The sequence below is a fragment of the Brassica rapa genome, chromosome A05, assembly GCF_000309985.2.
Source record: "Brassica rapa cultivar Chiifu-401-42 chromosome A05, CAAS_Brap_v3.01, whole genome shotgun sequence".
NCBI classification, from domain to species: Eukaryota; Viridiplantae; Streptophyta; class Magnoliopsida; order Brassicales; family Brassicaceae; genus Brassica; species Brassica rapa.
This window is the reverse complement of record NC_024799.2, coordinates 8,651,835-8,665,469: the sequence shown is the minus strand read 5'-3', so window position 1 is coordinate 8,665,469 and position 13,635 is coordinate 8,651,835. Positions and strand designations below refer to the sequence as shown.

At 33.7% G+C, this 13,635-nt stretch overlaps 2 protein-coding genes across 2 annotated transcripts; one reads left to right on the top strand and one right to left on the bottom strand.

Moving 5' to 3' along the window:
• Positions 1-11: 11 nt before the first annotated feature.
• On the bottom strand, positions 12-12,710 carry LOC103868308 (UPF0481 protein At3g47200-like). The gene has a single exon (XM_009146410.3). It carries the CDS (start codon positions 1,721-1,723, stop codon positions 224-226), a length of 1,500 nt encoding a protein of 499 aa, XP_009144658.1. The 5' UTR covers positions 1,724-12,710; the 3' UTR covers positions 12-223.
• LOC103868324 lies at positions 2,609-3,802 on the top strand. Its single transcript, XM_009146429.1, has 3 exons — positions 2,609-2,872; positions 2,966-3,240; positions 3,325-3,802. The coding sequence occupies exons 1-3, from the start codon at positions 2,609-2,611 to the stop codon at positions 3,800-3,802; spliced, it is 1,017 nt and encodes a 338-aa protein (XP_009144677.1).
• Positions 12,711-13,635: the final 925 nt, after the last annotated feature.

Sequence of the window (13,635 nt, the reverse complement as noted above, 5' to 3'; positions counted from 1 at the left end):
CACGCACAGAAAACAAAATGCTATATTATAAAACAAGACAAATAATAAAAATTTAAGTACAGTTCATGTTTATAAAGACTCACTATAAATGAGTGCAAGCAATGGCAGACACTATACACAAAATATATAAACATAGATCACAGTTATGACTATGACGCTTTACTTCGAAAGATCACAGTTATGTTTACAACTCAACTGAAATTCAAATGCCTTTATCAAATGGTTACTTACAATGATGAAGATAACTGAGGCCTCCGAAAATAGTCTGGAGTACTGAAAGCAAAATAGCTGCCAAAACAGCGAAAGATGATAGAACAGTCCAAGGAGAATCAAAGTGAAGGTGCTTGAACCTTGCACACTCCACATTCCATCTGTTTGAAGTGTAATTGTTAATCCCTTCGAACTCTTCTTTCAAGTAACTATTACTCATGTCGAAGGCAACATCTTTGCAAATGAATTTGAAGAATTGAGAGACGTCACTCCCATTACCAACATAGTTTTGTATGATTCCTTTCTCACTAAGATAGGTAGCATCTGCCTCGTCATTCATCAGACATCCCATGAAAACCACATAGCTGGTTATATTGTTGGAACACTTTGTAGATAACTGCTCAAAAGCAACACAGTTTAGCAAGACCGAACTGATGAATCCATCAAACACTATTGGTGGTATGTGAAGCTCATTTCCGTTTAGTTTTATATCTAGTATTGTTTCTTCCCGCGAGCTTCTTCTCGGGACATAGCCACTAGTTTTCTTTGAAGAAGGTTGATAATGAGAAGCCTTGAATTTTATTCCCTGGAGGCGAAGTCTATTTGCTGAAAGGATCAGTCTCGAATCATCATAATGAGAATTTGATGGTCCTTTCTCAGGACTCTGAGAAGTACCATTTATGAAGTTCTTACGAATCAGATCAAGCAAATGTTGTGCTTCAAGGTTCTGAGATTTTGTTTTCTCAGCCACTGAAAGGTTAAAGAACTTGAATGCAAGTTTCTCCAGATTTACAGATATTTTTGATTCTTTCAAAAGTGTGTTGAGAAGAATTAAAGGAACCTGATTTTCCAAAAGCAGAAGATCACTCCGGATGGTGGAGAGGATCCATGGCGTTGTCAGAATACGATCATTTGGCGACTTCTTACTTGAGAGAACGTGTCTTGATATGAAGAAGAACAACATAAGAATGAAACAACCATCGAGGAGCATCATTTTGAGGAATTCCGGTTTTATAACTACTAGCTTCTCAGAGTAAGAGTTCCGGATAGCTGTCTCCATTTGAATTATTTTTCTACCCAAAGTGTTGGTATCGACACCATCTTTTGCCTCACCAAGGAAAAGTTTCAAATAACGATGTTTATGCTCCTCGAGCATTTGGAGATGCTCTTTCCCGTGATGGTAAGGACCTATTGACACTATCTCAGGCTCATAGCCCTTGTGATGGTTCTTCTTCAGGCTTTGGGGAATCTTGAATATGCTACACGAACCTTCCCCTTTTCTTTGAAACTTCGGAGATTCTGCACCAATATGAATGAGCATATTCATCTTTGCTAATATTTCTGCAAACTTCTCATCATCATCTTGGTAACTGATTTCATGCTTGTTTGAACTCTCTGCTTCATCAATATCTTGTTCGGTAACTTTTGGCTTCCTTGAACTATTAGCTTTTTCAACATCTTTATTGGGGCTTTCAGCTTTTTCAATATCTTGTTCAGTAATTCCTTGGATCATGTCTCCCCTCCCGAATAGAATTCTCAAAATCTTGTTAGTTTATTAAGTCTTATTAAAATGAGCTTTAGAAGTTTTTTAGGGAACAAAGGAAGGAAACTGAGATGAAGACTGTGAAGTGAATGCATAGATCGAGAGAGAGAAAAAGGAAGAGTCTTTCAGGTTTAGAAATTACCACGAAGCACCAAGTTTGTACTGGGAGTGATGATAGACACTATAATTGTTAGGTGGGAGAATAACTTCTTAGAGGTGGTCATCTGCTATTTGGTTAGTTGAGAGTATTTGGGCTTGAGAGAGTTAAGAGGTGGGTCATGATTAAAACATTAGTTGTTGTAGCAAAATTGCAATCATAATATTTTTGAGAACAAAATTTAAGTGGACGTTATAATTTGACTGGCCGAAAAAGTGACATGACAAAGATGACTTGTTTTGATAAGTCAAATATGACGTCAAAATCACCAAGGATTCGTTCTCAAGGACATGCTAACATGCCATTTGGGAGATCAGCTAACGAAATCCTTTTTCATTTAAATAAAGAGTAACCCAATTTCAATTCAATTAAATAACTTGAGAATCAAGTTCTCTATTTCCTACCGAGTTATGGATTAGGAAATAGGAAAGTCCTTAGTATTTAGGAGTTATCTAAATATCTTATATTTAATGTGTTTAGGACTTTAGATATATATATATATATATATATATATATATATATATATATATATATATAGATACCGAGTAGGGGAAGTATCACATAAGAGTTTGAGATTGAGACTTGAGAGCTTAGTTTTGAGTGAGTTTTTCTAAGGCAATAAAGAAGAGTAATTTCTTTGAGATCAAGTTACGTTCGATCCTTAAATTCTACATTTGGTATCAGAGCTTTAGGACGAGATGGGAGATATCATCGTTGCAACCGGGAAGACGAAAGACAGTGGAGGATCCTCTACAATAAAGTGTCCGATGTTGAGCTCCACAAACTATACCATTTGGGCTATCAGGATGAAGCTTGCGTTACAGATACACAAAGTTTGGGAGATCGTGGAAGGTGAAGAAACAACCGAGGGAGACAAAAATTGCATGGCCAAAGCTTTATTATTCCAATCTATACCAGAAAGTCTTATTCTTAAAGTTAGAGAACTCGATACAGCAAAAAAGGTATGAGAAGCGATTAAGACAAGGCATGTAGGGGCAGAAAGAGTCAAAGAAGCTAGGTTAAAACCTTAATGAATCGCGTTCGATCGACTCAAGATGAAGGATAATGAAACCATTGATGAGTTTGGAGGAAATCTTGCTGAGATTTCATCTAAATCCTCGGCCCTAGGGATAAGCATCGAAGAACCTAAACTCGACAAGAAGTTCCTATCAAGCCTCCCTCGTAAAAAATACATCCACATTGTAGCGTCCCTCGAGCAAGTATTAGACCTAAATACTACAAGTTATGAGGATATCATAGGTCGTTTGAAAACTTATGAGGAACGTATACAAGAGAATGAGGAACCACATGAAGATCAGACCAAACTCATGTACACAAACAATGAGGGTCCAAACCAAGAGTATCAGAGAGATTACAACAAGAACAGAGGACGAGGATGACGTTGGAATAACAGAGGACGCGAAAGAGGTTGCAATACGTGGAGAGATCCAACAAATATCACGTGGTATCGTTGCGACAAGATAGGGCACTACGCGACGGATTGCCCTGATCGATTTTTGAAGCTACAGGAAGCTCAAGAGAATACCAATAGTGAGACACATGATGCGGATGAGCTTATGATTCACGAGGTGGTGTATCTAAAAGAGAAGAACTGTCTACCAGACAAATGCGAGGCAAACTCCAGAGCAGAAAACATATGGTACTTAGATAATGGGGGAAGTAATCATATGACAGGAGACAAGAGATATTTTTCTGAGTTGGATAGTTCAGTCACCAGAAAAGTGAGATTCGGGGATGACTCACGCATTGATATAAAGGGAAAGGACACCATATCTTTCATAGATATGAACGGAGAGCCAAGGAAGATGACCAACGTCTACTACATTCCGGAGTTGAGAAGCAACATCATTAGTCTCGGACAAGCAACATAGTCCGGATGTGATATAAGGCTGCGAGGAGAGAATCGAACAATGTGTGATCAACACGGTAAGTTGCTTGTCAAGGCACAGAGATCACAAAATCGTCTTTATAAGGTATGAATGGGACTCAAGGCGCAGCTAAACTTAGCATATATCAGGGAATCAAATAGATGGCATGCAAGACTCGGGCATGTTAATCACAACACGATGAAGACGATGATACAGAGAGACCTAGTCAGTGGAATGCCGAATGTTAATGTCGAGAAAGAGATATGCCCTTCTTGTCTGTTGGGAAAACAAGTGAGAGGCTCATTCCCTCAATCAACTACGTTCCGAGCCTCGAAAGTATTACAGCTGATACATGGAGACCTCTGCGGCCCTATAACACCTAATACACAAGCCGGAAACAAGTATATTTTTGTGCTCATTGACGATCACTCGAGATATATGTGGATAATTTTGCTCAAAAAGAAAAGTGATGCATTCCAGAGGTTCCAGAAGATGAAGAGTATGGTGGAACAAGAGACGAAGGAAACGATATTGATGCTCAGAACAGATAGAGGAGGAGAATTTGTGTCCAATGAATTCAATGCATTCTGCGAAGACTCGGGTATAAAGCAACATCTCACAGCTGCATACAGCCCACAACAAACAGGGTGGTGGAGAGGCAAAATAGGGCTCTACTAGGGATGTCACACAGTATTTTAAAGCATATTCATATGCCAAACTCTCTGTGGGGCAAAGCCATACGACATGCAACCTATCTCTTGAACATGATATTGACGAGAGTACTCAATGATCAGACGCCACACGAAGTCTTCCGATCAAAGAAACCTAACATCCAACATCTACGCATCTTTGGTTGCATAGGATATGCACAAGTCGAGAATGTGCATCTTAAAAAGCTCGACGACAGATCACATATGCTTGTACATCTGGGCACAGAGCCTGGATCAAAAGCATATCGACTGTTGGATCCTGAGAGACAAAAGATAGTCGTCAGCCAAGACGTTGTGTTTGATGAATCTAAAATCTGGAACTGGAATAGAGATGAAACAGATCATAATGGCGACTTTAATGTTACTCTAGGAGAATTTGGAAACCATGGCATTGAAGGAATTTGTGTTGAGAACGATCAATTCGTAACAGAAGCTATAACTGATAATGGCGAACCTATCGTGAAGGTTCCCGAAGAGGAGAAGGTCGAAGGAGAGTCTAGTGAGGATGTAGCTGAAGAGATACCATTACAAAGAAGTGAGAGACAAGTCGTGAAGCCCAAATACCTTGAGGATTACGTTTTGCTTGCAGAAGAAGAAGGAGAAAAGTTATTATTGATTCTTAATGGCAAGCCAGAAGGCTTCGAAGAAGCAAGAAAGATAACGTAGTGGATATTAGCTTGTGAGGATGATATACAATCTATCATAAGGAATGAAACGTGGAGCTTAGTTGATCTTCCACCAGGAGTAAAACCAATAGGTTTGAGATGGGTTTTCAAAATCAAACGAAACGGTGATGGAAGTATTAACAAGTACAAAGCTCGTTTGGTTGCAAAGGGGTATGTTCAAAAGCATGGAGTTGATTTCGAGGAAGTGTTTGTGCCTGTTGCTTGTCTAGAAACCGTATGCTTGCTTATCAGTTTGGCGGCAACTAAAGAATGGGAGGTGCATCATCTCGATGTCAAGACAGCATTTTTACACGGAGAACTTCAAGAAACGGTGTATGTGATATCACTCAAATTATCCTAAGGAGTGAATTACTCTCTGAAATAAGATGTTCAGATGTAGTACTTAGGGATCGAATCCATAGAGACTCTAGGATTACACAATAGATTATGGTTTTGGAATAAATCTAGATTAAATGGTTTATAAGTTTTAGAGCAGTTAATGGAGTGGTGAGCAAGAAGTATATTGCTCGATTGATTTTTTTGGGGTTGTTAACAGTTGGGAGAAATAGTTAGATTCAGGTATATTCTCAGGTGTGATAAGTAAAACTTAATTTGGGTTTTTAGGGGTTTAATATTAATCATTTTTGAATTCAAACTGTAGATATAATCAATCTGATTATCTAATATGGATCTCGGATTTCAACTCTCGTATGTTAATCACGAGAAAGTGTCGATCGATTATTCGTTATGAATATCGATCGAGACACCTTTCAAAAAATCGATCGATAGGGCTATCGTTGCGTCGATCGATACTTCTTCCAGAGAGCTTTACGGATAGGTTTGATCTAAATTCTCTAACTCACTAAACCAACTCTCGTCTGTATCTAGTCAGTTAGATCATGCTAGTTATTTTCAGGTATTGAGTCAAGCAATGGCTTGATCCCAATTTATCCTAAAATCTAAATTTAAAGGGTGATCAATCCTAAATTTAGCTTTAAGCATAACTGGATGAAAGAATTATATTTCTAAACTCTCTAACAATTGTTGTTGTCAGTAATACATTTATCAACCTATTGAGAAACCAAAATCTAACAATAAAGACTACTCAGACATATTCATGGAACACATAGTTATGATGGTCTGAATAATACTTAAACAAAATGAGTAAATAGAGGAAGCAACAAAATGAATAAAACAAAGGAGTTCAAGATCTTCTCTGTTTTGCAATGTTGATCTATCTCTCTAATTATAAGCTCTCTCCTTTCAATGGTGGCCTCTTGCTGCCTCCAAACTAGGTCTAAAAAGGTCTCTAGGCAAGTCTGCCTCTAAAATGATTCAAAACCCTAATAAATAGCCTAACAGGCGGCCATGGACTTAACATGTAATTATTGAAACTTTTGTGAAATTTTAATTCTTCTAATTTGTCATTAACTCTCGGGTGGCTTCGCCGTTGATCGACATGAAGGGTTCATCATCGATCGTTATTCCTTGGTAACAATTGGTCGATATTCAGACAAATAATCGACCATCCAGCAAAGCTCAGAAAGTCTCCAAATAGCTCCAAATACATCATTTTCTTTCAGATAGTACTTGAACCAGTAATTTCTATAAATAGACTCTATATAGTAATAATATATCTTAAAACACTCATAAACCATGGTTAAAAATGGGTAAAATACATGGTCTATCAACTTTCTCCAGACTTACTCTTTTGCTTGTCCTCAAGCAAAACACAACAGAGCAGTCTCTCCGAGAGAGGTTTAAAAACATGAGGAACTCACATGATTTATAACTCAGAATCATCACCTCTACAATATTGCAATCCATATCTTAAAAGTCCTAACCATAAAAGCAATTTACACCATATCCTAGCTTAGCAACCAAATTCATCTAGCTAGCAACTTAAACAAATTTTGTCTAACATTCCCCTCTGCCAACCTCATTTATTTGCGTAAATAAAAGTGTAGGTTTACCTTGGGAATATCAATCACAGGATGCAAGGATTTTTAAACAAGTATCTGGATCTGCAGGTAAAAGTTAGTTCCTATCTTTTCTCTCTTCTAATTTCTCTCTTTAGTAAAAGTATGCTTATTGCAGGTTCATTGACCAAAATTGGACAGGCTTCCATGAATCAAGCCTTAATGGATGTTGCCACTAAGTCTTGTTCACTTCTTTTTGACCTATATCCAATAATTCATATGAATCAAACCTTGATGATTGCCGCCACCAAGTCCCGTTCGAATTCTTTTTGTTGGAATCCTTACGAAGCAAGCTTTAATGGTTGTAGCCACCAAGTCCTGTTCGGATTCCACCTAACTAACACATAATTAATATCATTTTTTTTTTCAATCTACCTATAAATCTAAGGTCAAAATAGAGAGATAAAAAGTGATAAATCTACACAAGACTTTACCTTTCAGACTTGTTTGAAGAATCCAATCCCATGTATACCAAGCCACAATAAAAGCAGTTATGTCAAGTTTAATGTTGGAGGTCAACTTTGGTTCCTTCAAACAATCTCAGCAAGTGTGTGTTGGGGTCAAAATTGGTTACGATGGAATCAATATCTGAAAGTCCGTAAAAATCAGCAGGAACATTTTTACAAAAAGTAATCTTCTTAAAGAAATCTTTACGAAGAGCCTTGTGGTAAAATCTTGTTCAAATCTCAATCGAACAATTAAATACTGATTGTCCGAAGGCAACAGACATGTATCCAAATCGGCCATGGACAAGCTCAAGTATGGCCATCGGACCATGCACAAGCCAAGCTCGGTCGCTACGTAGCGATCGAGCTCAAGCCAAGCTCGGTCACTACGTAGCGACCGAGCACGTAGCGACCGAGCTCTCCCAAAAAGTCAATACGACACAAATCCATGTATTCTCGTCTACTCTTTAATACTATCTCCTGCAGGCCATGGCTAAACCATTCTATGTTTGTCGTCACTCGAAGTCATCAGTCAAACTTTACGATAAAAACCGCGGGAAGTTTGTTTTTATCGAAGAAACCGTAATAAACATTTCGAGTCGAAGACGGCCCAAGGAGGCCTAAAACGCAGCTCGAAGCCCACTTACGATTTCTTAAACCAAAAACCCATAAGCCGTATGACGGTTTATGCTTGGTTCGTAAGAAAAGGATAGATGTCAAGTTTTCGCGGATAAATCTGAAGTTTCCGAAGATAATCACGAAGATCGGGAAAATTGGAATATCCCCATTTTGAGCTATGACGGCTTAGGGGCAGGAAGGGAAAAGCATAAACCGACCTAGGAGCGAGTATATAAGGAGTCCTAGGCGAGAGGCAGAGGAGATGACTTTTTGAGAGCAAACTTAGCACTTAGAGCAATTAGGCAACTTTCCGTTTTTGTTATTTCGAGCTGCGACTCAACTAGGTTCTGCAGTCTTAGGTTATTATAACTTGGGAACTCGCCGACAGCTCTTGTAGCCGATGCTCCTACCTTGTTGTAAACGCTCATACGCAAATTTGGAATAAGACTTCTTTTTGCTCTCTTTTTACGATTTCTTATATTTTCATCGTTTTCATTCTCGTATTCGGATTGTTTGGGGACCTCTGGGATATTAGGGTTTTTCTAAATTTCCTAATTTAAACGAAAGTCGACAGTGCGAATTTCGGTTTCCACAGTTTGGCACTAGAAGGAGCAGGGCTACGGATTACTCTAACTCATAGCCGCAAAACGCTTGATCAAAACAATGTCTGGAAATACGAAAGACAAAATCGCAGTTCGCAACAACACTGGTAAGACAACTCCAGCAGCGACTGCTCATATGCATAACCACCATTAACATTAATTTATATATAAATATTGGTCAAATAATTATATATATATATATATATATATATTTACATACATAAATTTATAGTTTTAAAATTAATTAGTTTGGAAATACTAAAATATTGTATTTGTAAAAATAAAGATTTTATAATGAGAAAATATGAAAACAATGATAAAATATTTCTTTAGCAACAAAAACAATAGTAATTATTAAACATAAACAAAATTTAGAGTTGGGTTAATTTTTATTATTTACATTGAATTGGGTTACTAATTGAATTTCTTAAAAAGATGAAAATCAATACTATTAAAAGGGAAGTAGTCCTAAAAAATCTACTTATACAAGGTTGTTGCACCTGTATATTTTTTAGTCTAACCTATTGTATACAACTGAATATTAATAAATATCCCCTATTATATAGCAATTAAATAATATCTTCTAACATTTAAGTAAATCTCACCCACTTTAATAAGATCATAACAACATATATGAAATGTTTCAAATGGTTATTTTACTTAAATCAACTTCCTTCAATTTAACATATATACATATAAACGGCACCGAAATTTCAATATGTAGGGGTCATTGTCATATATACCATCCTCTTCCATTAGATCAAAAAATTTCTTACGAGATCAACTTTTGAAATATAAATGAGCCATGTCCTATTAAACATTATTGATCAAACCTGAAAAGTATTTTCCACCCAAAATTTTATAAAACGAATCAATGAAGTTTGCTAGGTCTGGGGTTTTTGGACCTAATTAGGTATTTAGAAAAAAAATTATTTGGGTTCGGATTGGTTTCTTTCGGATATGGATGGTTTGGACTCCATAATTCAAATACCTATAAAATATATGTTATTTTTTTTACGTAACGGGTATGGATCCGTTCAGATATTTAGGACTCAAATAAAACTCGATAAACATAAAAATACTCGAAACACGAAAAATATCTAAAATCTAAACAAATACCCGAAAAATCAGAAAATACTCAAAAGACCTAAAATTGTACTCGAAATTTGACCGAGGAACCAAAAAAAATACCCAAAATTGTATCTGAATACCCAAAAATATATTTTTAAAATTTGAATTTTTACTCGAAATCCAAAACTATAACCGCAAATTCAAACCAAAAACTCAAAAATATATGTATACCAAAAACATATCCAAAATACACAAATATATCTAATATACACAAACATTTTGGGTACTTTTGCTCCCAAACAGGTTTCAGACGCTAACAGAGACCCGTATTTCCAAAAACAAATACGTATTTTTCTCTGAACCCGACGTGAACCAGTATTTTCGAGTTGATTTTGGTTTGGTTTTTGGAGTCCATGTAAAATACCCATGCGTACGAGAGAATTACATAAGATTTATACAAAATTTCAAATAAACTAATTCATGAATTATATAAATTTTTTTAAAATTAGTTCTTTTATATAATTCGACTTTGTAACATAATAATGTAAAACAATCACAAAATACTAATTTATATCAAAATTTTCTATAACAAAAGAACCCGCGCTTGAAAGCGCGGGTCGAAATCTAGTTCATTCTTAAAAACTGTGTAATTGTCAATTATTTTGGCCGAGGAAGAAACAACTTATTCCGTGAAATAAAAAATGTATATTATGCCTTGTAACTTCTATAAGTTTGATAAATCTTAATGTGGTTCTAGAGTTTGATCCACATCATGGACATCTTTTTCATTTTAATTTGACAAATCGAAAACTGGTCATTTTAATTTGATAACTAAAAACAGAAATGTTTCAGTTAGAAATCGTCATTTAAAATATTATAGATCTTGTTTGAATAAATAATATAATTTTTGTTCAAAAAAAAAATATATTATTTCTTAAATATAGTAGAAGTTTGCTCGTTTGTAGGGATATTCAGTTGATTTCTTCATCATGTTTAGTATTTTTTTTAATATAAATTTCATATAAATGTAAAGTAAATTACTAAACCGAATCCAACAAAATATACCATAGATATACAATCAAATATAACTGCATGAAAAATATTGTTATGAAGATTGCAATTTGTTAATAATGTATTAATTTTTTTCTATAAGAGGTTGTTAGATTAACTAACAAATCAAATCTAATCTATTAAAAGAGAAGTACAAATTTAAACTGTTCCTTGGTTTTGCAAGTTATTTACAATGGCATGCCACTAAAGTTATTAATTAACCTACCTTTTAGGATTCTTTGTCTTTTCATCTTTAATTAATGTATTTCTAACATCAAATTCTAACTAAAAAATCATGAAAACAATAATTAATAAATATAACTTTTAGTATTATTTGTATTTTCCAATATATATATATATATATATATATGTGTGTTTGGAAATAATTAATTATACTAGAATTTAATCCGCGCGCCCGCACGGATGTATTTTTCAAAAATATGTTGCTGTTTGTTTTTCGTATCACTATTAGGATTGTGCAAAAAACATGAATCTGAAAAACCGATCCGATCCCGATCCAAAAAGGTAGTATCAAATCTGAACCGAAATTGATTAAATATTTGAATTATTCAAAATTTTAGTATTTAGAGAACTGAAACCGAATCTGATCCAAACTAAAATATTATGGGTACCCGAATATATCCGAAATAGATTTATATACTTATATATATATATATATTAATTGTTTGTAGATTTAATGTATATAAAAACATCCAGAATATAAAAGATATTTTTAAGTTGGTTTAAATACTTGAAAATATATACAAATTGTCAAAAGTAGACATCTAAAATCGTTAAAGTGTACTCAAAATACCAAAAATACTTAAAATAATTATTAATTCTCTATCCAAATATTTAAACCGAATCAATTTATATGTTAAGTTTAGGTATTCTGACAGATGTTATTCAAATTTATATGTAATATATTATTTTGCTTATAGATTTTCAGAAATTTAAAGTATATAATGAATTTTAAAATTTTAAAAATCATTTAAATGGATTATCCGAATCCGAACCTAACCTGCAAAGATTCGAACCGAACCCGGATCAAAATTTAGAAATATCCGAATGGGACTAAAATCTTTGACCCCGAAAATCTGAAATCCAAAGAGACCAGACCGAACCCGAATGAGTATCGTAACACCCATCCCTAGCCACTATTATATATCATATATGTATCATCATATAATTAATCGTATTTTATACATACCATCATATAAGTAATCATATAATTAATAATATTTTATAAATATCATCATATAAATAATCATATATATTATATTTATAAAACTTAATGTGAAATATAAAAACCATAATATAAGCTGTTGTTTAAAATTGAGCTTTGTATTATATTTTTCTTATATATATTGAAAACATTTTTTTGATAATGGTTATTGGAAAACATTTTAGTAAAAATCAATTTTTGAATATATGTATATTTTTTATTTGAAATATATATATAAAATTTATTTTAGACAAAAGATGTTTTAGGTTATTAGATTAGACCATTTTTGTATATTTTAAAGATAGTCTAAATATATAGTTTCTCGTAATATAATAGAATTCACATAAGCCCATTAATACTTTTTTTCTTAATATACTGCTATTCCAAACAATATAATGGGCAATTCTCATAAATAGACTATTTTCAAGTTTTGGTCATAAAAGTAGACCACAAAGAGAAAAATGACCAAAATATTTCATTTAATAGGTAAAAATACCCTAATACCCTAGATATATAAAATAAAATAAAATAAAAAATAATAAAAATTATTAAAAAATAATTGTTTTTTATAGTTTTAGATAATATGTTTTCAAATTCGAATTTTTTTATATATTTTTTTTAAAACATTTTTGTTTCGAATTTTTTTAATTATTTTTTTAAAATTTTCTTTTTGTAATTCGAAACTACTTTTTGAAACTATTTTTAAAATTTTTATTTTCAAGTTTTTAATATTTATTTTTTTATTTTATAAAATTTTAAACTTCAATCCCAAATCTCCACCCCTTAACTCTAAACCCTAAGGTTTAGATTAGTTAACCCTATAAGTATAAATGTATATTTACCTCTTTAATGAAACATTTTGGTCATTTTGATTCTTAGTCTATATTTGTGACCAAAACTTTTTAGTGCTATCTTTGGGTTTTTCTCCAATATTATATATTTTTTAAAAAAATGTTATTTATGATTCTAAATAATTTTCAAAAGTACTTATATTTTAATAAAATAAATATTATTTTATTTGTTCGTGCAGATTATTGTAACTAATTAGGAAGGCATCCGTCATGTTTTAAGGAAATCATGAGATAAGAGAGCCAGAAAATATCTACCTTGAAGAACAAAATACGTGGGAAGAAAGTTTTTTTTTTTTGGTAAAATGTTAAATATTATACCAAGTTTTTAAGTTTGCGACAGAAATTACAAAGAAAACTAGTAGCGGATTACATAAATTAAACTAAACACCAGCGGAAATTAAACTAAACTAAAAAGATTCAACCCGCAACTGGAATTCAAACTTTGATTACGAACATGATTTGAACAAAGATCTACATGTAACTAAACATCTTTAGCTTCGCTCGACCACCTCTAAACCGGTGCATTCCGCTAAATAGTTCAGTTATCCTTAGATTATCAATCCCCGTTCTCAACCATTGATAGAAAGCATTCGAGGGTGGCGTTCACCAAGTTTCCTTG

Bases quoted from the DNA above. Each gene is read 5' to 3' on its own strand.
- LOC103868324 (XM_009146429.1), top strand. From the start codon at position 2,609: ATGGGAGATATCATCGTTGCAACCGGGAAGACGAAAGACAGTGGAGGA. The intron at 2,873-2,965 runs GTATGAGAAGCG...GATCGACTCAAG, and splicing joins AACTCGATACAGCAAAAAAG to ATGAAGGATAATGAAACCAT. The intron at 3,241-3,324 runs GTACACAAACAA...TTGGAATAACAG, and splicing joins GAAGATCAGACCAAACTCAT to AGGACGCGAAAGAGGTTGCA.
- LOC103868308 (XM_009146410.3), bottom strand. From the start codon at position 1,723: ATGATCCAAGGAATTACTGAACAAGATATTGAAAAAGCTGAAAGCCCC.